Source organism: Staurois parvus, unplaced genomic scaffold (genome assembly GCF_062004578.1).
Source record: "Staurois parvus isolate SC_StPar_1 unplaced genomic scaffold, SC_StPar_1.0 ptg000262l, whole genome shotgun sequence".
In the NCBI taxonomy this organism is placed as follows: Eukaryota; Metazoa; Chordata; class Amphibia; order Anura; family Ranidae; genus Staurois; species Staurois parvus.
In genome coordinates this window covers 5,298,241-5,324,193 of record NW_028318058.1, presented here as the reverse complement: position 1 = coordinate 5,324,193, position 25,953 = coordinate 5,298,241, and the positions used below count along the sequence as shown (strand labels likewise).

Below are 25,953 nucleotides of genomic sequence, written 5' to 3'. Positions count from 1 at the left end.
ACCCTTCAAATGTATTTTTTAGGGAAAGTCTGAATTTTGACATATCCAGGGAGATTAACAAAGCAAGTGTGTTTTTTTGTGTGAATATAGGTTGATTTATACTATGCACCAAATAAAAAATGTCAGTTTTATGTCTTGGTATGCAAGCCATGCCAAATCACAATAAAGTTGCTGAGCAACTGTTTCTATAAGTATCTGATCATGTGGTCCAAAATAATGCATTTGGGCCAATATTCTAATTTAAAAACAGTTCTAATATATATACCATTACCGAAGTGGCTTAAATATTGTAATGAGGAGGAGAAGACAGTGATGATTAGCAAAAAAAAAAAATGTATGTTCAGATTTACACTAAACCTTTGGTGCATGCTAAAATAAGCACGCTCTAATCTGCCACCTAAGCACCATGCAACAAATTAACAAACTGTCGCGTGCAACTTTTAGATGGAACTAAGCCAAGGAAGCTGCCATTGTAGCTTCTGTTTGATGCAACTGCTCTAGTGCTGCACATGTGATCAGTTATGTCTGCAGCCATTTGATGATTTGACAGTTTGGTTGAGAGCACAAGCAAATGTATCAGTTAGCTTTCCCAGCATGCTGGGAATGTATCTGTTTTTTTAAACTGTTATCAATAGGTTTAGTTCCATTTTAATTTGTCACAGGAAGCACTAATTAAGCAGGTATATAGAAACTGGCAGATTTTACAGCATGCGCAAGTCTTTGTTAATCACCCCTAGCATGTATAACTATGCTCTGGAAAATGACAGTTGGAGAATGAATGTGAAAATCTGATTTGGTGTAGATGAGCAATATGAAACAGTTCCTTTTCAAAAAGGAATACAGGACAGAATGTTTTTATATGGTAATTGCATCACATACAGTGGATATAAAAAGTCTACACACCCCTGTTAAAATGTCAGGTTTCTGCGATATAAAAAAAAATTAGACAAAAATAAATAATTTCAGAACTTTTTCCACCTTTAATGTGACCTGTAAACTCTACAACTCAATTGAAAAAAAAAAACCCTGAAATCTTTTATGGGGGGAAGTAAACATAAAAAACAAAAATAATGTGTTTGCATAAGTGTGCACACCCTCTTATAACTGGGGATTCTGTGTTCAGAATTAAGCAATCAAATTCAAAATCATGCTAAATAGGAGTCAGTACACACTTGCCATCATTTAAAGTGCCTCTGATTAATCCCTACTAAAGTTAAGCTGTTCTAGTAGATCTTTCCTGACATTTTCTTAGTTGCATCCTTCAGCAAAATCCATGGTCCGCAGAGAGCTTCCAAAGCATCACAGGGATCTTTGTTGATCTATCATTGTTAAAAGGTATCAGTCCGGAGAAGCGCACAAAAAAATTTCCAAGGCATTAGATATACCATGGAATACAGTGAAGGCAGTCATCATCGAGTGGAGAAAATATGGTACAACAGTGACATTACCAAGAACTGGACGTCCCTCCAAAATTGATGAAAAGACGAGAAGAAAGACTGGTCTGGGAGGCTGCCAAGAGGCTGAAGACAGTCATCATCAAGTGGAGAAAATATGGTGCAACAGTGACATTACCAAGAACTGGACGTCCCTCCAAAATTGATGAAAATTAATGTTACATTAAAAGGTGGAAAAAGTTCTGAAATGATTTATCTTTGTCTCATTTTTTTACATCACAGAAACCTGACATTTTAACAGGTGTGTGTAGACTTTTTATATCCACTGTAGTAACCAACCAGACTCTGTATTCTGCTTGTTTTTTACTACCCTTCTCCCCCCCCCCAACCTCTAACCCAGCCTTTTTTAATTAGGGTGCCAGGTACCAAAGGGGGGGGGGCCTTCAGGTTTCTTCAGGAGTGTATTGGCAAAATGTTGGATCAAACCTGCCTTTTAGTTACACAAGGCCACAGGTTTTCATTGTGCATCATTACAACCTTCCCCTCTCTGTCAGCACAGGGACATTAGCTGAATGAGGGAAACAAACAGAGGGAGAAGAGTAACATTGGAATACTAGTCAGTACCAGTGATAAAAGGTGTATTTGCTTTGGAAGAAAAAATGAGCTCTAACTTTGGAATTCAGCATGTGTGGATGTTGCTGCAATATATAAAACTATTGCTTTAGCTTTTTTTTACATTTTAGAATGTGGTGGCTCAAGATTGTGCATAGTTTTAAAGTGTGCGTTGACTGAAAAAAGGTTAAGAAACATTGCTCTAACTCTACTAGGCAATTTTCCCCTTACCTTGTGAACCCAGATATACTCACCTCCTTATGGTCCCCACCAGGAATTGGGGGGGGGTTTAAGTTCAGCAAATGGAGCCCAAGATTGACAGTTCTCTACCGCCCCCTTCCCCATGATGATGAGGTGAAGACTCGGGCTGTGGTGCCCTGTGACCATAGCTTAAGGTAAGTAAAAAAGGGCATTTAGATAGGGATTTTGTTGTTTGATCCAATGACCAGAAAAATGATCCCGAATTAGGGCTTTAAGCTGTAAAAATGAAAGATAGAAGCTGACTGGTTGCAATTCACAGCTGTTCCAGATTCTGCTCCAGGATTAATAAATTCCCCTCTGTGTAGAACCAGACATGCTAACGTTGTAGCACCATCCTGTAATTTCAGCTGATGATCATGATAATACACGTTGAGTTGCAGACAATCTGATTTGCTACCCTGGTTAAACTATTTCCAATAATTTACATATTTCTATTGTGTAAGATTGGGTGATATTTCAAAGACTTATTACCCAGCTGGCCAGACTGGGGCTAGAAAATAGGAGGAAGCCATGTCCTTGTGTGTGTCCAGCATTGGATGAAATGGGACCGGGTAAAATAACAACCAGTCCTTAGCATTTCTACTGTCATAAATATCTTAAACCAGCTAACCAATACATCAGAATGCCTGGCAGTCTTCAAGGTTTGTAAAGGAACCTGTAAATACTGGTAATGTTTGACATCATTTAACAATATTCACATTTTTAAATATATATATCACCATGAACCAAATACTTGTATTAAAACTGTCTGAAATATAACACTATCTACAGCTTTTTGTACTTTGGATGTAACAGCCTGTCAACAGTCATCTTGTTAAGCAAAATGATATCAGCATTATGTTTTTAATCAATGATGTTCCAAATAATTTCCAGTGAGTGGGGTCATACTCCATGCTGTTTGAGAGTAATCCAATCTAGATCAGTTTGGGTTTACTTTGTAGTAATCCTCCAGCAAGAGGCTGTGTACTCCTCCATAGCAGTCTGTGACATAGATATGTTCTGCTATCAGCTTCATTAACAGGCAGTTGTAATCCTGAGACCATTTCTGCATATCAGGATGTCTGGAAAAGAAACAAAAGGCAACTGAACATGTTTACAACTAGGATGAATGTTAAAGTGTATGTAAACCCTAACAATAAACTTCTTGTTTGCTCCCTTTTTGTCTTTTTATTATAGCATTGAAAGCAATTTGTTATATCTGTTTGATAAGTGAAAAAATACCTAGTAAAATTCTCAGAACATCAGAACTGTCCTGTCTCTTCTCTATACTTTTTGTGTTCTCAAACAGCTCTTCTATTTCTTATCTTGGACTACAAAATGATTAGCCTTTATGCTGTAGACATCTGAGAGGCGGAGTGATTGAGTAGTTTAGCAAAAGATAATGGCAAAGCTGCCACCACTCAGTCCACATAAAAGCTGTGTGTTGTCAGAAAGTATTCACAGCACTTAACTTTTGCCACATTTTGTTATGTTACAGCCTTAGGCCCCATGTACACAGGACGTTTCTGAACGATGGAAACTGACTGCTGGAAAACGTAGGTTAAAAAACGCCTGTTTAGCCACATTTGCATAACGTGTTTATGCGTGTTTGTGTTTAGAAGCGTTTTTAAAGATAAGCACAGGAGAACCTCCCAAATGCCCAGAATGCCCTGAAAAGTGGTAAATTATTAACTACATCAGTTAATACACACAGTAGAAGCAGAGATAGCAGTATGTGATGAGATAATTAGGTGTGAGTTGCTCATTAACATTTCTTTTATTTCCAAGGGTGGAAAGGTGTCTGGTGGAGTGAGTCATTAAGGTCACCTGGCAGGGGGTCTTCATGAGGAATTTGAGGTGTGAATGTGCATTAACATATCTTTTGTTTCCAAGGGTGGGAGAGGTCTGAGGTGTGAATTGGTCATTCCAATGTGTAACAAGCTTGGTAGGAACATCCTGTGTTAAGCGTTTTGTCCATCTGAGCACCTAGAAAATGCTTTCAATGCATTTTTTATGATGAAAAAAGGCTCTGGACAGCATTGGGAACTGGAAGAGTTAAAAAAATTTCAAACGCTTATAAATGCGATTTACAAGTGTTTTGCGTTTGAACCGCTGATAAAATCGACGTCTGAACACAAGTTTGTTGCGTTCAAAAAAACAACTGTAAACTCAACTGCCTGTAAATGACTGTAAACGAAGATGTGTGCATGGACACATAAGAAAACATTAGGGTGAGTTCAGGGGCTAATGAAAAAAACATGCACTGTTAACTGTGGAACCTAATATAGACAGGTTTATGCCTATCCTAATCATGTCCAATCAACTGAATTTCCCACAGGTGGACTTCAATCAAGTTGTGGAAACATCTCAAGGATGATCTGTGGGAACAGGATGCGCCACAGCTCAATTGTGAGTGTCATGGCAAAGGCTGTGAATACTCTTGTACATGTGTTTTTTTTTTCATTTGTTTTTTTTCAATTGCAAAGATTTCAAACAAAAATTTCTTTCACATTGTCATTATGGGGTATTGTTTGTAGAATGTTGAGGAAAAAAATGAATTTAATCCATTTTAGAATGGGCTGTAACATTAAAAAATGTGGCAAATGTTAAGCGCTGTAAATACTTTCTGGATGCACTGTGTATATATATGTATATATATACATATATATATATATATATATATATATATATATATATACATATATACACACACACACATATATACACACACAGTATATATATATATATATATATATATATATATATATATATAGTATATATATATCTATATATCAACCTAAACTCAGAGACTGCTACTAGTTCAACATTGGTTACAGTATAGCAGTATTCATGATAAATGTCTTGATAAATTCATGAGACATGATATGCCTCCTTGGCAAACTCAAGATAATTGAAATCATAATCTTCAGTATTTCAGGGCTGCACCTCTGAATGAAATTGACATTATATTAAATCTTCTTAAATAACCAGGTTAAATTATTTTGAGAGAAGGATATTGAAATTGACAGTCATTCTTGCACTGAATATTTTCAGAGACCTGGAGCAAGTCTACAGCTGACTATTCATGGAAAGCATATGGGCCTTATTTATCAAAATATCCACAAAGGAAGTACTGTACTGTACTGCTATCCATTGCAGCATGGGGAAGGAAAAGAAGGCTTTGTCCCTGAAGTACATCAATTATGGTTCTTTTTCTTTAAACTAAAAAATAAGGTCTGCCATTAAGTGCTGAACTTAAAGTGATATTAAAGGCAATAAAAAAAATAAAATAACACACATTTTATACCCTGTTTCCCCTAAAATAAGGCATACCCCGAAAATAAGACCTAGTGCTATTTTTGGGAATTGCTAAAGTATAAGACCTAGTTATGATCAGGGCTTTTTTTCAGCCGGAACATGGCTGAACGCCATTCCGCCACCTCCGACACTGGCCCTGCGCACACCAATATCTACTGTCTCTTATAAACACAGAAGCACGGCTGAAGTGACAGCTCCATCCACTCCCACAGAACCTCCCTACCTCTGTACTCACTGTGGGACAGGGAAGAAACAGATATCTGCGGGTGCAGTATGCAGTGTGTTTAGGGGCGGGGCATCTCCTGCAGCCTAATGCATGGAAGCTGATGCCCTAGGGGTGAAGAGGCGGAGCGGTGAGTAAGTGCGCTGGGTGCACTGTGTGGGAAGATAGGACCTGTAGTTACTATAGAGAGGGGCCGGCTGCTGACAGCTGTGTTTTGAAAAGCTAGCTAACCATATGAGGGCAGTGGAGGGGGGATGCAAAGGTGAGCTGCAGTCAGGTGTTGCAGAAGTAAACTGAGTCAGGTGAGTTGCAGACAGGGTGCATAGGTGAGCTGCGGCTGGGGGGGGGGGGGGGTGCAGAGGTGAGCTGAGTTGCAACCCACCTTTGCACCCCCCAGTCACAGCTCAGCTCTGCACCCCCTGGCCACAACTCACCTCTGCAACGCACATCTGCAACTCACCCCTGCACCCTGTCTGTGGCTCATCTCTGCACCCTGTCTGAAACTCACCTGTCAAGTCACCCCCGCAAAATCTGACTGCAGGTCAAAACTGTCATCAGCCAGCCCTCTCCATAGTAACCCTCATCCACGACTGCCTGCAGATCACCTCTCCACCCTCTATCCACACCTGGACATTTAAGAAATAAGACCTACCCTGAAAATAAGACCTAGTGTGTTTTTTTGAGCCAAAAAAAATATAAGACAGTGTTTTATTTTCAGGAAAACTTACTTACCTGTTCTGTGCAGTGGTTTTGCACAGAGTAGCCTCGATCCTCCTATTCTCAGGCCTCTGCCAGCACTCCAGGACCCCTCCCTCCTGCCAAGTGCCCCCAGAGCAAGCAGCTTGCTATGGAGGCACCCAAGACTCATTTCCGAGCGTTTTTTTTCACACACAGAGCCGTTGCTTGGCTCCCCCTCTCTCTCTCCTCATTGGCTGTGACTGACAGTAGTGGGAGCTGATGGCTCCCACTGCTGTCTTAGCTAATGAGGAGGGCTAGTCCCCGGAGAACTGAGGCTCTTGTGCACATTGTTGGATCGTGATGGGGCTCAGGTAAGTATTAGGGGGGCTGGGGGGGGGGCTGCTGCACACAGAAGGTTTTTTATCATCATGCATAGAATGCATGAAGATAAAAAAAAACCTTGAGCCTTTACAATCACTTTGAATAAACAGAGGTTTACGGAGTCAGGGTACTGAAACTAGGAACTAATAACAATGTTATAGGCTGAACAAAGCATCAGCATGATGCCAATGCTGGTTATATACTTACCTATTTTCATATATGAGATGAATTTTTTTATACTCAATTTTTACAGATTTAGTTTTCTATTTTTTTCTTGTTTTATATTAGATGTATATTAGCCAATAGAAGAAGCTCTCAGTAGCTCAGTGAAATTTCCTTTCCCTCATCCAAGTTGCTGTTGAGATTAGATATCAGCTGCATAGGGAGTAAATAGTTTTTCAATGGGGTTGATTTTCTACAGGAACACATGGAGCAAATAGATGTCCACTTCAATTATCCAATCATGTGTAATAAAAGTAAAAAGTAAGAAAAAAAATATTTTTTATTTACCTTGCACATTGATTTCTTAAGTGAAGCTTGCTTCATCTTATTTACTAAACTCTGTGAACATTCGTTTTGCTAGCCAAATAGAGCTACTCTTTTAGTAAATGATCCCCATATACTTGCATTATGAGAATGAGCAGGAAAGCACAACTGCTGTGTAGCAAATCCGGAAGAAGAGCATGTAAAGCAAAAATGGCTGCAACCATGTACATACTGTAAATAATTCAAATACATATAAGCAAACTTTTTAAAACAATAACACATTAATTGAATTTACATAATCCCTTTTCTATGTTTAAATTAGGACCTTTGTATAACTGAAAATTTTGGGTTTCAAATGTAAAAATATTCGATCTCATTGATAGTGATGATCAACACTGAAAATATTTAGCTGCTGTTATAACTGGTTTTGACATTTTCTAAGAAAACTTTAGTGAAAACCACTGACACATGCAGGACTACGCAATAATGCCCTGAAGATAGGAAGCTTTTCAGTTTCAGCATATTTTATTACTGGGAAGAACACTGCTATACAATGCACAAAAGATACACTTATTGCACAATTCAAAAGCAAAAAAAAGTAAAGAGGTCGGGGATTTTAAAGTTGCTATTTGAACACTGGAAATTCTACAAAAAATACTGCTGCTTAAAGTGTTACTAACCCCACAACAGTAAAATCAGTCTGTATATGCAGTAGAGCATGCTTGTTATACTCACTGTGGAACCTAAGGGGTTAATCCAGGGGTTCTCAAACTTTTTAAACAGGGGGCCAGTTCACGGACCTTCACATTGTTGGGGGGCTGGATTATACTGTTGTTTGAAGCAAATATGAGCAAATTCCTATGCACACCGCACATACCTTGTTTGTAGTGCAAAAAAACAGGAAAAAAATGCAATTATTTAAAATGCACTGTACACTGTAACGTACTGGAAACGGCAATGCACTGTACACTATAAAGTACTGGAAACGGCAATGCACTGTACACTGTAACGTACTGGAAACCGCAATGCACTGTACACTGTAACGTACTGGAAACCGCAATGCACTGTACACTGTAACGCACTGGAAACCACAATGCACTGTACACTGTAACGTACTGGAAACCGCAATGCACTGTACACTGTAACGTACTGGAAATGGCAATGCACTGTACTCTGTAACGTACTGGAAACGGCAATGCACTGTACTCTGTAACGTACTGGAAACCACAATGCACTGTACTCTGTAACGTACTGGAAACGGCAATGCACTGTACTCTGTAACGTACTGGAAACCGCAATGCACTGTACACTGTAACGTACTGGAAATGGCAATGCACTGTACTCTGTAACGTACTGGAAACGGCAATGCACTGTACTCTGTAACGTACTGGAAACCACAATGCACTGTACTCTGTAACGTACTGGAAACGGCAATGCACTGTACTCTGTAACGTACTGGAAACCGCAATGCACTGTACTCTGTAACGTACTGGAAACCGCAATGCACTGTACACTGTAACGCACTGGAAACCACAATGCACTGTACACTGTAACGTACTGGAAACCGCAATGCACTGTACACTGTAACGTACTGGAAATGGCAATGCACTGTACTCTGTAACGTACTGGAAACGGCAATGCACTGTACTCTGTAACGTACTGGAAACCACAATGCACTGTACTCTGTAACGTACTGGAAACGGCAATGCACTGTACTCTGTAACGTACTGGAAACCGCAATGCACTGTACTCTGTAACGTACTGGAAACTGCAATGCACTGTACTCTGTAACATACTGGAAACCGCAATGCACTGTACTCTGTAACGTACTGGAAACGGCAATGCACTGTACACTGTAACGTACTGGAAACCGCAATGCACTGTACTCTGTAACGTACTGGAAACCGCAATGCACTGTACTCTGTAATGTACTGGAAACCGCAATGCACTGTACTCTGTAACGTACTGGAAACGGCAATGCACTGTACACTGTAACGTACTGGAAACCGCAATGCACTGTACTCTGTAACGTACTGGAAACCGCAATGCACTGTACTCTGTAACGTACTGGAAACCGCAATGCACTGTACTCTGTAACGTACTGGAAACCGCAATGCACTGTACACTGTAACGTACTGGAAACCGCAATGCACTGTACACTGTAACGCACTGGAAACCGCAATACACTGTACTCTGTATCGCACTGGACACCGCAATGCACTGTACTCTGTAACGCACTGGACACCGCAATGCACTGTATACTGTAACGCACTTGACACCGCAATGCACCGTACACTGTAATACACCAGACACCACAACGCACTGTACACTGTAACGCACTGTACTCTAATACACCAGACACCACAATGCACTGTACACTGATACAATGGACACCGCAATGCACTGAACACTGTAACGCACTGGAAACCGCAATGCACTGTAACACACTGGACACCGCGATGCACTGAACACTGTAACGCACTGGACACCGCAATGCACTGAACACTGTAACGCACTGGACTCCGCAATGCACTGTACTTTGTAACGAACCGGACACCGCAATGCACTGTACTCTGTAACGCACTGGACACCGTAATGCACTGTAATCTGTAACGAACTGGACACCACAATGCACTGTACTCTGTAACGCACTGGACACCGTAATGCACTGTACTCTGTAATGAACTGGACACCACAATGCACTGTACTCTTTAACGCACTGGACACCGCAACGCACTGAACACTGTAATGCACTGGACACCGCAATACACTGTACACTGTAACACACTAGACACTGCAATGCACTGAACACTGTAACGTACTGGACACCGCAATACACTGTACACTGTAACACATTAGACACCACAATGCACTGAACACTGTAAAGTACTGGACACCGCAATACACTGTACACTGTAACACACTAGACACTGCAATGCACTGAACACTGTAACGTACTGGACACAGCAATACACTGTACACTGTAACACACTGGACACCGCAATGCACTATACTCTGTAACGCACTGAACACCACAATGCACTGTACTCTGTAACGCACTGGACACCGCAATGCACTGAACACTGTAACGCACTGGACATCGCAATGCACTGTACTCTGTAACGCACTTGACACCGCAATGCACCGTACACTGTAATACACCAGACACCACAACGCACTGTACACTGTAACGCACTGTACTCTAATACACCAGACACCACAATGCACTGTACACTGATACAATGGACACCGCAATGCACTGAACACTGTAACGCACTGGAAACCGCAATGCACTGTAACACACTGGACACCGCAATGCACTGAACACTGTAACGCACTGGACACCGCAATGCACTGAACACTGTAACGCACTGGACTCCGCAATGCACTGTACTTTGTAACGAACCGGACACCGCAATGCACTGTACTCTGTAACGCACTGGACACCGTAATGCACTGTAATCTGTAACGAACTGGACTCCGCAATGCACTGTACTCTGTAACGCACTGGACACCGTAATGCACTGTACTCTGTAACGAACTGGACACCACAATGCACTGTACTCTTTAACGCACTGGACACCGCAATGCACTGAACACTGTAACGCACTGGACACCGCAACGCACTGAACACTGTAATGCACTGGACACCGCAATACACTGTACGTTGTAACACAGTAGACACCGCAATGCACTGAACACTGTAACGTACTGGACACCGCAATACACTGTACACTGTAACACACTAGACACTGCAATGCACTGAACACTGTAACGTACTGGACACAGCAATACACTGTACACTGTAACACAATGGACAACGCAATGCACTATACTCTGTAACGCACTGAACACCACAATGCACTGTACTCTGTAACGCACTGGACACCGCAATGCACTGAACACTGTAACGCACTGGACATCGCAATGCACTGTACTCTGTAACGCACTTGACACCGCAATGCACCGTACACTGTAATACACCAGACACCACAACGCACTGTACACTGTAACGCACTGTACTCTAATACACCAGACACCACAATGCACTGTACACTGATACAATGGACACCGCAATGCACTGAACACTGTAACGCACTGGAAACCGCAATGCACTGTAACACACTGGACACCGCGATGCACTGAACACTGTAACGCACTGGACACCGCAATGCACTGAACACTGTAACGCACTGGACTCCGCAATGCACTGTACTTTGTAACGAACCGGACACCGCAATGCACTGTACTCTGTAACGCACTGGACACCGTAATGCACTGTAATCTGTAACGAACTGGACACCACAATGCACTGTACTCTGTAACGCACTGGACACCGTAATGCACTGTACTCTGTAATGAACTGGACACCACAATGCACTGTACTCTTTAACGCACTGGACACCGCAACGCACTGAACACTGTAATGCACTGGACACCGCAATACACTGTACACTGTAACACACTAGACACTGCAATGCACTGAACACTGTAACGTACTGGACACCGCAATACACTGTACACTGTAACACATTAGACACCGCAATGCACTGAACACTGTAAAGTACTGGACACCGCAATACACTGTACACTGTAACACATTAGACACCGCAATGCACTGAACACTGTAAAGTACTGGACACCGCAATACACTGTACACTGTAACACACTAGACACTGCAATGCACTGAACACTGTAACGTACTGGACACAGCAATACACTGTACACTGTAACACACTGGACACCGCAATGCACTATACTCTGTAACGCACTGAACACCACAATGCACTGTACTCTGTAACGCACTGGACATCGCAATGCACTGTACTCTGTAACGCACTTGACACCGCAATGCACCGTACACTGTAATACACCAGACACCACAATGCACTGTACACTGATACAATGGACACTGCAATGCACTGAACACTGTAACGCACTGGAAACCGCAATGCACTGTAACACACTGGACACCGCAATGCACTGAACACTGTAACGCACTGGACACCGCAATGCACTGAACACTGTAACGCACTGGACTCCGCAATGCACTGTACTTTGTAACGAACCGGACACCGCAATGCACTGTACTCTGTAACGCACTGGACACCGTAATGCACTGTAATCTGTAACGAACTGGACTCCGCAATGCACTGTACTCTGTAACGCACTGGACACCGTAATGCACTGTACTCTGTAACGAACTGGACACCACAATGCACTGTACTCTTTAACGCACTGGACACCGCAATGCACTGAACACTGTAACGCACTGGACACCGCAACGCACTGAACACTGTAATGCACTGGACACCGCAATACACTGTACGTTGTAACACAGTAGACACCGCAATGCACTGAACACTGTAACGTACTGGACACCGCAATACACTGTACACTGTAACACACTAGACACTGCAATGCACTGAACACTGTAACGTACTGGACACAGCAATACACTGTACACTGTAACACAATGGACAACGCAATGCACTATACTCTGTAACGCACTGAACACCACAATGCACTGTACTCTGTAACGCACTGGACGCCGCAATGCACTGAACACTGTAACGCACTGGACACCGCAACGCACTGAACACTGTAACAACTGGACACCGCAATACACTGTACACTGTAACACACTAGACACCGCAATGCACTATACCAGTGGTCGGCAAGCCGCGGCTCGCGAGCCACATGCGGCTCTTTACAAGGTTAAATGCGGCTCTTCTGTGTGCCGGGCGCCCGCTCCCCTCCCTCCTCTCCCTCCTCTCGGACGGGCGTGTGCAGGGCGGCCGCCCCCTCACCTCCCCTCCCCTCCCTCCTCTCGGACGGCCGCCCGCTCCCCTCCCTCCTCTCGGGCGGCCGCCCCAAAAGTCAGGACTCTGCAGCTGTCAGGATGTAGGCGGGGCAGCCAGGATGTAGGCGGGGCAGCGTGACGAACTCCTCTCCTCTCACAGTCCGCCCTGAAGACCAGAACGGCGCGGGAAGCACGGCGAGAGGAACGTGCGGAGCAAAGGTAAGTGAATTGACACAGGGGGGACTTACTATATGGGGGATGAATTACTATATGGGGGACTTACTATATGGGGGGACTTACTATATGGGGGGGGACTTACTATATGGGGGTTGAATTACTATATGGGGGACTTACTATATGGGGGGGGACTTACTATATGGGGGGGGGGCTTACTATATGGGTTGGAACTTACTATATGGGGGACTTACTATATGGGGGACTTACTATATGGGGGATGAATTACTATATGGGGGGGGACTTACTATATGGGAGATGAATTACTATATGGGAGATGAATTACTATGGGGGGGATGAATTACTATGGGGGATGAATTACTATATGGGGGATGAATTACTATGGGGGATGAATTACTATGGGGGATGAATTACTATATGGGGGATGAATTACTATGGGGGATGAATTAATATGGGGGATGAATTACTATATGTGGGATGAATTACTATATGGGGGATGAATTACTATGGGGGATGAATTACTATATGGGGGATGAATTACTATATGGGGGATGAATTACTATGGGGGATGAATTACTATATGGGGGATGAATTACTATATGGGGGATGAATTACTATGGGGGATGAATTAATATGGGGGATGAATTAATATGGGGGATGAATTACTATATGGGGGATGAATTACTATGGGGGATGAATTACTATATGGGGATGACTTACTATATGGGGGATGAATTACTCTATGGGGGATGAATTACTATATGGGGGATGAATTACTATGGGGGATGAATTACTATATGGGAGATGTATTTTCAGTTTTAAAAATGTGGCTCTCAAAATAAATTTCAATCGTGGTTTTGGCGAGATTTGGCTCAGTTGAAAAAAAAGGTTGCCCACCACTGCACTATACTCTGTAATGCACTGGACACCACAAAGCATTGTACTCTGTGACACACTGAACACCACAATGCACTGGACACTGTAATGCACTGGACACCACAATGCATTGTACACTGTAGCACACTGGACACCGCAATGCACTATACTCTGTAACGCACTGAACACCACAATGCACTGTACTCTGTAACGCACTATACTCTGATACACTGGACACCACAATGCACTGTACACTGATACACTGGACACCGCAATGCACTGTACTCTGATACACTGGAAACTGCAATGCACTGTACTCTGATACACTGGACACCACAATGCACTGTACACTGATACACTGGACACTGCAATGCACTGTATCTGCTGCCTGGTGTGCTCTCCTCCGTTCCTGTCCTGTTGCTCCTCTAGCTGCAGCAAGTGAAAACCAGGGCTTGCAGGCTGCCACTCGTTGGGTCCTCGCAGCCGAGGACCCAGTGAGCAGCCTAGCTATTTGCTGGCTGGCGCCATTTTTTTTTCTGGCTGGCGGGATAAATGTCTTTGGTGGGCTCTATCCAGCCTGTGGGCCGCAGTTTGAGGACCTCTGGGTTAATTCATTGCATTGTGTAAAAGGCTGTTTGATCATATCTTCTCTGATCCTCCCCTTCTACTACTGTTCCCAATCCATATGCTGATAGTATAGAGCTCTGGGACTCACTCTGCACATGCGCAGTTTGGTGTGTATTGCTAGAGACTTTTTTTTCTTTGGGAGGGTGCATGTGATCAGCACAGGGCCAATCAGCCCTGTCCAGACAGAGCGTCAGGGGTCCTGAGGCTTCATAGGACAGCCAGAGCAGAATGAAAACTCCTCCTCCAAGGTTTAATCAGTGCTCTGCTGGACACTGATAGAAGTTTTACAGGACTGCTCTAACTGCTGATGAGAAAAGGTATTTAGCAGTTTATATTTACTAAAATAATTGCACTTCCATGTTGTGTGTACTGTGAGAGACCAGATTTAGTGAATGCAGGGTCCTGGGTTTAGTAACACTTTAAGTTTCTATTGATTGCAAGCTGAAACTTAGTTTCATGAGCAGTGTCAACTAAAAGTAGAACTAAACATTTGCAAAAAAAACCCAAAACATTTCTAATACAGGGATAATTCCCAATACAGAGGAACTGCCTAATAATTTCTGAAAAAATTATATTGCAAATAGGAACTTACAAAATCTTGCCTTCGTGCACATTACATCCATTACTTCTGTTTTTCAGCACCAGCACTCTAACCACCGATGCCTGTTCAAAAATACCACACATGCCCCTAAACATACTACTTATATCCCAGCGACCCAGTGCCTTGCCACCAGTTCATATGACTGCAATGGGGAGGGACACTATAGAAGTTACTGTTATACTGGTCAGATGTGCGTAGTTTAGAACAGGGACAAGCAATGCATACTGACAACCATGCTCCTGTCAGAGGGTGATGTCACCAGGGGAAAGGAAGCATAAATGGGCCTTGCCATTCAGTAGGGAAATAAGCAAAGTAGGCCACTGAAGAAGCACAAGACAGGAAAGACAGCAGGAAAGGCAACACAACGACTGAATTAAAAAAATTGCTTTTCCATACACTTTAATTTTCCCCTCCTATACAGTGCCTAATACCATGACATTTATACTAGGAATATTTCATTTCATAATGGATTTATTTTTATGATGGCCCAGGATATAACAATTTTATATCAAATATAATGGCAAATCTTTTATCAAGCATATCGAGAGGAATTTAACAAATAGAGTATATATATTTACTAACACACGCACACATGCACACGTACAAGCACAAATAAATACATATAAGTATGCAAATCTTGTGATTGTATAACCTAATTATAATAGATGTAGCATCCCTAGTGTTTTATTACTTGTAATCTCATTTATTGCACATAAATGTCATTTATACCATATCTTTTACTGAGAGCGTTTATTTTATGATTCATTGATATTTACATATTTTTTACACTTAAATATTTTGTTAAAAATAAAGAACAGCAAGCAAGATATACTATTTTGTGTAAACTAGTCTCTTTTATAGACACAAGAGTGATTACACTAAACTGCATGTGAGTTTTACGACCTAGTCTAAAGTAATGACTGCAAGCTTCTACAAAAACACATGACTGGCAACTGAAATGAGGGTTTATATCCACAAAAAAGTAAGGAGTATATAATGGTGCTACAAGCCAAAGCAAGTATTAACATACATACTAGTAAGAAGGAAAATCAGTGCAAACCCCACCTGTACTTAAAGCGGAGTTCCACCCATTTTTAAAAGTTGCTTTCATCTACATGCCTCCCGCAGTGTATTCCTAAATGGATATTAATATATATTTTTTTTATGTATGAATACTTTCGTTTTATCTGTGTATGCAACACTTCCGGTCTGGCCGCCTAGGCCAGTGGTCGGCAAGCTGCGGCTCACGAGCCACATGCGGCTCTTTACACATTTTAATGCGGCTCTTCTGTGTGCCGGGCGCCCGCTCCCCTCCCTCCTCTCGGGCGGCCGCCCCAAAAGTCAGGACTCTGCAGCTAGCCCAGCAATGGGCAAACTAAGGCCCGCGGGCCGTATTTGGCCCGGCGGACCTTTTAATCCGGCCTGCGGAGCGTTGCAAACATTGGCTGTCAGGATGTAGGCAGGGCAGCGTGACGAACTCCCCTCACAGTCCGCCCTGAAGACCGGAACGGCGCGGGAACACGGTGAGAGGAACGCGCGGAGCAAAGGTAAGTGAATTGACACAATATGGGGAATGAATTACTATAGGGGGGATGAATTACTATAGGGGGGGTGAATTACTATATGGGGGATGAATTACTATGGGGGATGAATTACTATGGGGGATGAATTACTATATGGGAGATGAATTACTATATGGGGGATGAATTACTATGGGGGATGAATTACTATATGGGGGATTAATTACTATATGGGGGATGAATTACTATGGGGGATGAATTACTATATGGGGGATGAATTACTATGGGGGATGAATTACTATGGGGGATGAATTACTATATGGGGGATGTATTTTCAGTTTTAAAAATGTGGCTCTCAAAATAAATTTCAATCGTGGTTTTGGCGAAATTTGGCTCAGTTGAAAAAAAAGGTTGCCCACCACTGGCCTAGGCGATGTCATCATATGGTTATTCCCATGGACTCCTGGGATATTGGTGTCATCTATTCCAGGAGTCCAAGCGAATTGACTAAAAATTAAAAATCGCGTTATTTCCCAGACCACATCCAACGTCCGTGTCTTCTGATTGACAGGTTGCCATAACAACAGGGCGGGAACTTCCACTGATGCCACTATTGCTATGCCAACCTTCAATCAACAAACTGCGCCACGCAGTGTCATTACTGCCCAGGCGTGAGATCGGGAAGTCCATGCTGGGTAGCCAACTGCACCGAATCCCAGAAGTGAACAGGAGCGGGCTTCAGGTGCCCACATCTACCATGGCCCCTGCCTGCTGACAAGATTGTGTGATCGATTACAGATGTATGAATACAGTTATAACAACAGCCAATTATTTCAGTACAAGTAATAACAATCATGATGGTGCTTTTAAAAAAAAAATTGCTGTGGAGACTGGATCGCCGCTTTAAGGAAGACTTGTCCCATTTATAGAAAATGTGGACCTTAAAGCTGAACTTCAGAAAACCTAAAAATCCTCCCTTGCAGAGGAGGTTGTGCCAATAATGAAAGAGTTAACTGCTCATTTTTCTCTTGGGGATTTGTAAAAATGTATTTACTTACCCAACCCTCTGGTCCTGCAGGTTCATTTGCACTGCTAGACTGGTCCCTATAGCCTCTCCCCCCCCAATAAAAACAAATGCAGGATATTAAGCCCTTCAATTGACGTGAGGACCATGAGGAACAGACCACTGTTAGAACATGGCGGAGTGCCTTCTGTTGGAGGACCAGTGGATCAGACAAGTAAAAGTCCCTTTACTGTTCCCTAAACAAAATGAGCAGTTAATCCTTGCAGCGAATGTTTAGGTTTCTATAGTTTCGGCATTATTGGCAAATAATGCGTGATAATGTTTTGGAGGTTACACCCAAATTTGCCTCAAAAGGAGCTCATGCTTTGACATTCAAGCTACAAAATGCTCAGGTCTGAATGGGGCCTAACAGTGCATTCACACTTGCGTATGTACCCTGCCAATGATTACCTGGGAGAACCCCAGTGGGGGTTCCCATGATTAGCTGCGAGTTGATAGCCCTATTAAAAGGAATGGGAGACTGCAGGCTCTTGCAACTAATCGTATCCACTCATGTGGAATCTCTCAAATACATGCGAGTGATCGGCCCTGGGCGCAGGTAGTCTGCGTCCAGGGCTGATAATTGGCTGCAAGTGGACACAATTCGCTTCGAGAGTCGGCAGCCTTCTTGCAATGGGGCTGCTTACTTGTGGCTAATCATGGGAAACTCGGCTGGGGTTCTCGCAGGTAATCGCGGGCAGGGTGCATTCCAAAGTGTGAATGAACCTTTAAAGTTTTTGCTATAAATGACATGTTTTTTTTCCTGAATTTTAACTGAAGAAAAATTAGTAATACAGAATAGGTTTGCTCAGATTATAATACTAAATATCATGTTTAATCATTTTGTTTGCTTCTGACTTCATAAGTATAGAAAATGGTATGTTTAGGAAAATCAAATTAGCTAAGCAGGAAGATTCTACAGATATGCTATATTTATCTGGAGATTATATATAATATATATATATTTAGAACCACAGGAAACAAACCTGCCAAACAGAGCTTTCTTGGCAAAGTCGACTCCATCTGGTGGTACAGTTACCATCTGGCCTATGAGGGTCAGTGCCGCACACTGTGGCTCCTGTGGCTGTGTAAGCACCTTTCTGTAAGTAGAGAAAACAGTGTGATCTTATGTCACATGTATATTTAAAAAAACACCAATTTATATTACATAACACAAATATTAGTATGCTGCAGTGTCCTAAAATAATGCATAATGATATTACTAGGGAAGTTTTTCAGAAACATTTCTGTGCACTGAAATCATATTTTATTATAAATTATTATTTCAGTATTTACCATGAAGTATTTTATACAACTTCCATTTTTTTTAATTTTGCTCTTTTATATTTTTTTCATTATACTAAATGTGGAGTTTTGTACATATGCCACTAATATGGGCTCTCGGTGGCTCAGTTCTATCACTCTGCTTCCTGCATAAAATCTGTCATGAAAGAAACAAGGATGCTGCTATTTCTGACCTCTTATTCTGAAAATGCTAGCTGCCTGGAGGTCAAGTGGACTCTCTTGCTTTAGTTCTTGAGAAAGAAGTGTGTAGTTAACCCCCTTTCAATGTTCTCCAACTTTGCAGGCCTGCATACTTCTTCTGGGTTAGTGATTCATAAGGCATTCTAGTGGGAGGATCAGCACAACACCCAAATAACTAACCTTTTCATAAGGCCAACAGTGACAGCTTTTATAAATTACTGACTGGGTGCAATTAATCTTTCTCCTAAAATTTTCTAAGATAAGATATTAGCCACCTAAGGAGCGCATTGTTTTCAGTGATTCACCTGACTCAACTGGTGTGACCCAGGTATACCCATCTACTGTCTGGAGAAGTCAGGCCAGAAGTGGTCATCATGAAAGAACTGCGCCCAAAAAGCCATACCTCTGAGGTGCATTCCAGTAGTTCCAGCACTTCCGGTCCGGACTTCCGGTCTCGATGATAACGTGTGTTCCACTCCTTCCTGACAGCTGCCGGGGGTCCACAAGTTTCTCCCAATCACCTTCTCGATGGCACACAAAACCATTTCACTTTCAACTGTGATCAGCTGTGATCATTTTGATTAGCTCAGCATGAAAAGGGCTTTCCTGGAGCATTTCAGTCCCTAATTGTGCAACTGAAGTAAACAATCAACTATGGGTGGCAAGGCACTGTCAAAAGCTCTCTGATATAAAGTTGTGGACTAGCACAAGTCAGGAGATGGATACAAAAAATGTCAAAGGCTTTCTTAGTACCTAGAAGCACAGTGAAGTCTATTATTAAGAAATGGAAGGCATTTGGTACAACAGAGACCCTCCCTGCAACAGGATGTTGCTCCAAACTGGATGAAAGAGCCAGGAGGAAACTGGTCAGAGAGGCTACAAAGAGGCCTAAAGCAACTCTGAAGCAGTTGCAGGAATTTATGACAAAGAGTGGTCATTGTGTGCATGTGACAACAATATTACAAATTCTCCACAAATGTGGCTTGTATGGGAAGGTTGCAATAAAAAAGCCTCTCCTCAAGAAAGGCCACATGCTGCCACGACCGAGCTTTGCCAAAATGCACCTTGAAGATTCTGAGGCCACATGGAAAAAGGTGTTCTGGTCAAAGGAGACTAAAATTGAATGATATGATCTCAAAACTAAACTGTATTTCTGGCCGAAATCCAATACAGCTCACCATCCAAATAACACCATTCCTACAGTAAAGCATGGAGGTGGTAATATCCTGTTATGGGGATTGTAGCACTTATCAGAATAGAAGGAACAACAAATGGGGCAAATACCGTCAAATTTGCTGCCTTCTTCCAGAAAGATGTCAATGGGGAGAAGGTTTACCTTCTAACGTTACAATGACTCAAAGCACACAGCAAAAATGGCCACACAGTGGTTGAAGGAGAAAAGGGTGAATGTCCTTGCAAGACCTAGTCACAGCCCAGACTTAATATTTATTGAAAATGACTTGAAGACTGCAGTCCACAAATGGCCACAGTCACATTTAAGTGAACTTGAGCAATTTTGCAAAGAAGAGTGGGCAAATATTGCAATGTCTAGATGTGCAAAGTTAGTAGAGACATATCCCAACAAACTAATGGTTGTAATTAAAGCAGAAGGTGGTTCAACAAAATACTAAAACAAGGGGGCAATCCTTTTTCCAACTCAGTGATTTTGTTTTTTTAATTTTTTTCCTGACACGTTGGTTTTATATCTTTCACTTGGAAACCAATCAGCTTCCAGGTTTTACTGCCAAAGCTTAATTGAACAAGCTGTGGTTAGAAGCTGATTTGTTTATCTGCAGAAGTGAGCCTGATTCTGCACTCTCCAGCTTTAGTAAATAAACCCCAAAGTGTCTGTCTTCATTTTAGGCTGCTAAGCAAAACGTGATTATTTTAAAGGGGGTGATTCTTTTCTATACCCAATATATATACAGTTGTGTTCAAAATAATAGCAGTGTGTTGAAAAAAGTGAATAAAGCTCAAACTCCTTCTAACAGCTTTTATTTCCATACACACAAATGCATTGGGAACACTACACATTCTATTCCAAATCAAAACATGAAGAAAAATAGATCAAATTTGTGTTGTTCCTCTAAAGAAAATTGAAGAAAAGTGAATATTAGACTGTTAAAAAAAATAGCAGTATTTGTATTCTTCTTTACAAACTCAAACATTCACTATATAAACTGAAAAATGTTTGAAGATTTTGCTTTCCTTTGAATCACTTAATTAATATTTAGTTGTATAACTACTGTTTCTGAGAACTGCTGTACATCTGTGTTGCATGGAGTCAACCAACTTCTGGCACCTGTGAACAGGTATTCCAGCCCAGGATGATTGGACTACATTCCACAGTTCTTCTCTATCTCTTGGTTTTGCCTCAGAAACTGCATTTTTTATGTCACCCCACAAGTTTTCTATTGGATTAGGATCCGGGGATTGGGCTGGCCACTCTATAACGTCAATCTTGTTGGTCTGGAACCAAGATGTTGCACGTTTACTGGTGTGTTTGGGGTCGTTGTCTTGTTGGAATACTCATTTCAAGGGCATTTCCTCTTCAGCATAAGGCATCATGACCTCTTCAAGTATTCTGATGTATTCAAACTGATCCATGATCCCTGGTATACGATAAACAGGCCCAACACCGTAGTATGAGAAACATCCCCAGATCATGATGCTTGCGCAACCATGCTTCACTGTCTTCACAGTGTACTGTGGCTTGAATTCAGTGTTTCGGGGTCGTCTGACAAACTGTCTCTGGCCACTAGACCAAAAAAGAACAATCTTACTTTCATCAGTCCACAAAATGTTGCACCATTTCTCTTTAGGCCAGTCAATGTACTCTTTGGCAAATTGTAACCTCTTCAGCACATGTCTTTTTTTCAACAGTGGGACTTTGCGGGGGCTTCTTACAGATAGCTTGGCTTCACATAGGCGTCTTCTAATTGTAACAGTACTCACAGGTAACTTTACACCTTCTTTGATCTTCTTGGAGCTGATTGTTTGCTGAGTCCTTGCCATTTTGGCTATTCTTCTATCCATTCGAATGGTAGTTTTTCGCTTTCTTCCACGTCTTTCAGGTTTTGGTTGCCATTTTAAAGCATTTGTGATCATTTTAGCTGAGCAGCCTATCATTTTCTGCACTTCTTTATGTGTTTTCCCCTCTCCAATCAACTTTTTAATCAAGGCACGCTGTTCTTCTGAACAATGTCTGGAACAGCCCATTTTCCTCAGAATTTCAGAGAGAAATGCACTGTAACCAGCATGTACAACATTTGCTGCCTTCCTTCCTTAAATAAGGGCAATAGTTGCCACCTGTTTTTCAAAGACCTCACTAATAGAACTCCACACTGCTATTATTTTGAACATGCCCCTTTCAATTAGTTATTCAATTACACAGAATCAGCAGCATGCATGTCATGACTGTTGGGTCTGTTGGATTTCTATTACTCTACTACACCTGCTAATAAATTATCTGCCATGTAGAAATATCATTTCTACCAAAAACAGTGATTGATCAGGTTAGTGATGTCTGACTGCTATTATTTTGAACACAACTGTATATATATATATATATATATCACCGTTTGTTCTTGGAGCTCGCATCCTGTGTATATCAAATGCTTTATCACATGCAGTACTTCTACAGTGATTCTAAAAGTTCCATTTACACTACATTCTACACATTATAAAGTACTGTTTTCCCCTCACACACCTTGTCCTTTTTTTTTTTACTGTTTTTATTGCCATATGTAATGTAATGAATGGTACAAAAAAACAATATACAGGTGACATATTCCAACACATACATTAGACAATGCACAGCAGGATTACAGTTCGATACCAGCACCCATAACAAACATGTTCCATACTATGCCTCCTCCACACTTCCAAAAGAAAAAGGGTACAAGGTATCTCAGCCAATGTAGCATAGTACTGTTAACATCATACATTGCTTTTCTGTATATTCTATCTTGATATACATAAAGAAAAAACATAAAAGACAGAAAACAAAAACAAAACTGAAAAACAGACAAAGATTCAAAAACATTCTGGAGTGTACGAAAGCCCATCCCAATCAATGCATCAAAAATAAACAAAAAACAATGCCATATCCCAGATATACCCTAGGCAAGCAGGAATATTGGTCACCCAGAGCCCCGACTTGCACAGGAGCTTGCATCTAAACAAAACATTATTCCCCTACGGCAGTGGTCGGCAAGCCGCGGCTCGCGAGCCACATGCGGCTCCTTACACGCTTTAATGCAGCTCTTGTGTGCCGGGCGCCCGCTCCCCTCCCTCCTCTCGGGCGGCAGGGACTCTGCAGCATGATCCAAAAAAAAAAACAGCCAGGGCAGCGTGCTCAAATGCAATGATTGGCCAGTGATTGGCTGTCAGGATGTGTGTAGGCGGGGCAGCGTGACGAACGTGAGAGGAGCTAGGCTCCTCTCACAGTCCGCCCTGAAGACCGGAACGGCGCGGGAACACGCGGAGAGGAACGCGCGGAGCAAAGTTAAGTGAATTGACACAGGGGGGACTTGGCTTACTACTTGCTACTTACTTACTACTGCTATATGAGGGATGAATTAATATGGGGGATGAATTACTATAGGGGGGATGAATTACTATGGGGGATGAATTACTATGGGGGATGAATTACTATATGGGGGATGAATTACTATGGGGGATGAATTACTATATGGGGGATGAATTACTATGGGGGATGAATTACTATGGGGGATGAATTACTATAGGGGGGATGAATTACTATATGGGGGATGAATTACTATATGGGGGATGAATTACTATGGGGGATGAATTACTATATGGGGGATGAATTACTATAGGGGGGATGAATTACTATATGGGGGATGAATTACTATGGGGGATGAATTACTATATGGGGGATGAATTACTATATGGGGGATGAATTACTATGGGGGATGAATTACTATATGGGGGATGAATTACTATGGGGGATGAATTACTATGGGGGATGAATTACTATATGGGGGATGAATTACTATGGGGGATGAATTACTATATGGGGGATGAATTACTATATGGGGGATGAATTACTATGGGGGATGAATTACTATATGGGGGATGAATTACTATATGGGGGATGAATTACTATGGGGGATGAATTACTATAAAAACTTATTGAAGCTAAAAACAGTGTACCATCCTATGTATTTTCAGTTTTAAAAATGTGGCTCTCAAAATAAATTTAAATCGTGGTTTTGGCGAGATTTGGCTCAGTTGAAAAAAAAGGTTGCCCACCACTGCCCTACGGGCTTTCTACCACCATGTCTTGTGAATCTGCCCACCTGTACCATATTTTTCTAATTTTTTGGGGGGCATCCCCTAGCCTCATATGTCATTTCAAATAATGGGATGTCCAAACTAACCATTTTTTTCCATGCCACTAGACCAAGAATATTAGTATTTACCAATTTCAATGCTATCAGCTTCTGCACATAAAAGAACAGAAGCCTCAGAAAAAGTTTAGTAGCATTGTCCATCCTCAAACACCCCCAAGAGGCACACCAAAGAACTACACACATTTGGCAGATCAAATGTGTCTGCAATAAATTCTGTGACTTTAGACTAAAGAGGCCTAACTTTGGGACATTCCCACACCATATATATGAAAGATCCCTTATTGGCCTGACACTTATGACAAATTGCAGAATCTTGTTTCCCCCTTTCAAAGAGATGCTGAGGAGTATAATACATTGATGTAAATAGCGTAGCTGTATTATTTTATCTCTGGAAGAAATAACCATGCCCACATATGTATCAAGAAATTCCAGACATAATTATTCCGCTAAGTCCGATACAAAAGCTAACCACTGTTCACTGACCCGATGGCATTGCCTACTATTAATTAAAGTTAGTGCCGAGTAATAACTAGATACCAGTTTAATGTGTTCTGACTGTAACAGAAGAGTTTTTAATTTGGTATTAGTAAAAGTCACTACTCCTGGGCCATACTGACTCAACACAGCATGTTTAAGTTGGGCATTGTGAAAGTACCATGAACTTGGTATACCCTATTCAGTCCGCAGTTGTGTAAAAGATTTAAACTGACCAGTCTCATAAAGATAATGAGAATGACCTTCCTCCAACTTAGAACATTTCCCCAAAGAAGGATTATACCAGATAGGAGCATTTCGAGATAAAGACAAGGCCATATCTGAAATTTGTTTAGCAGATAATTTGAGAATCCTTCTAGATACAGATAGGATTTCTATACCCCCTGCTGAGGGAACCACTGCTCGATAGAAAAAATTTGAGAGCCTCATAAGAGGAGGCCACCTGCTGCTTCCACAGCTGTGGCTGCACTGTTCATCAGTGGAAACATTCGCCAGTGCACCTACATTAACTGCGAGGCAAAATAATACATGCGTAAATCAAGTAAGGCTAAACCACCTCTATTGACCGGCAACTGTAG

At 41.9% G+C, this 25,953-nt stretch overlaps 1 protein-coding gene across 1 annotated transcript in view; it reads right to left on the bottom strand.

Moving 5' to 3' along the window:
- Positions 1-2,569: 2,569 nt before the first annotated feature.
- Positions 2,570-25,953, bottom strand: part of CREG2 (cellular repressor of E1A stimulated genes 2) — a 45,472-nt gene continuing 22,088 nt past the window's right edge. The window contains exons 3-4 of the mRNA XM_089681253.1: positions 19,004-19,117; positions 2,570-3,328 (exon numbers count right to left, since the gene is read on the bottom strand). Coding sequence (XP_089537379.1) covers positions 3,187-3,328; positions 19,004-19,117 — 256 coding nt within the window. The 3' untranslated portion in view covers positions 2,570-3,186. The remainder of the gene's footprint in view (positions 3,329-19,003; positions 19,118-25,953) is intronic.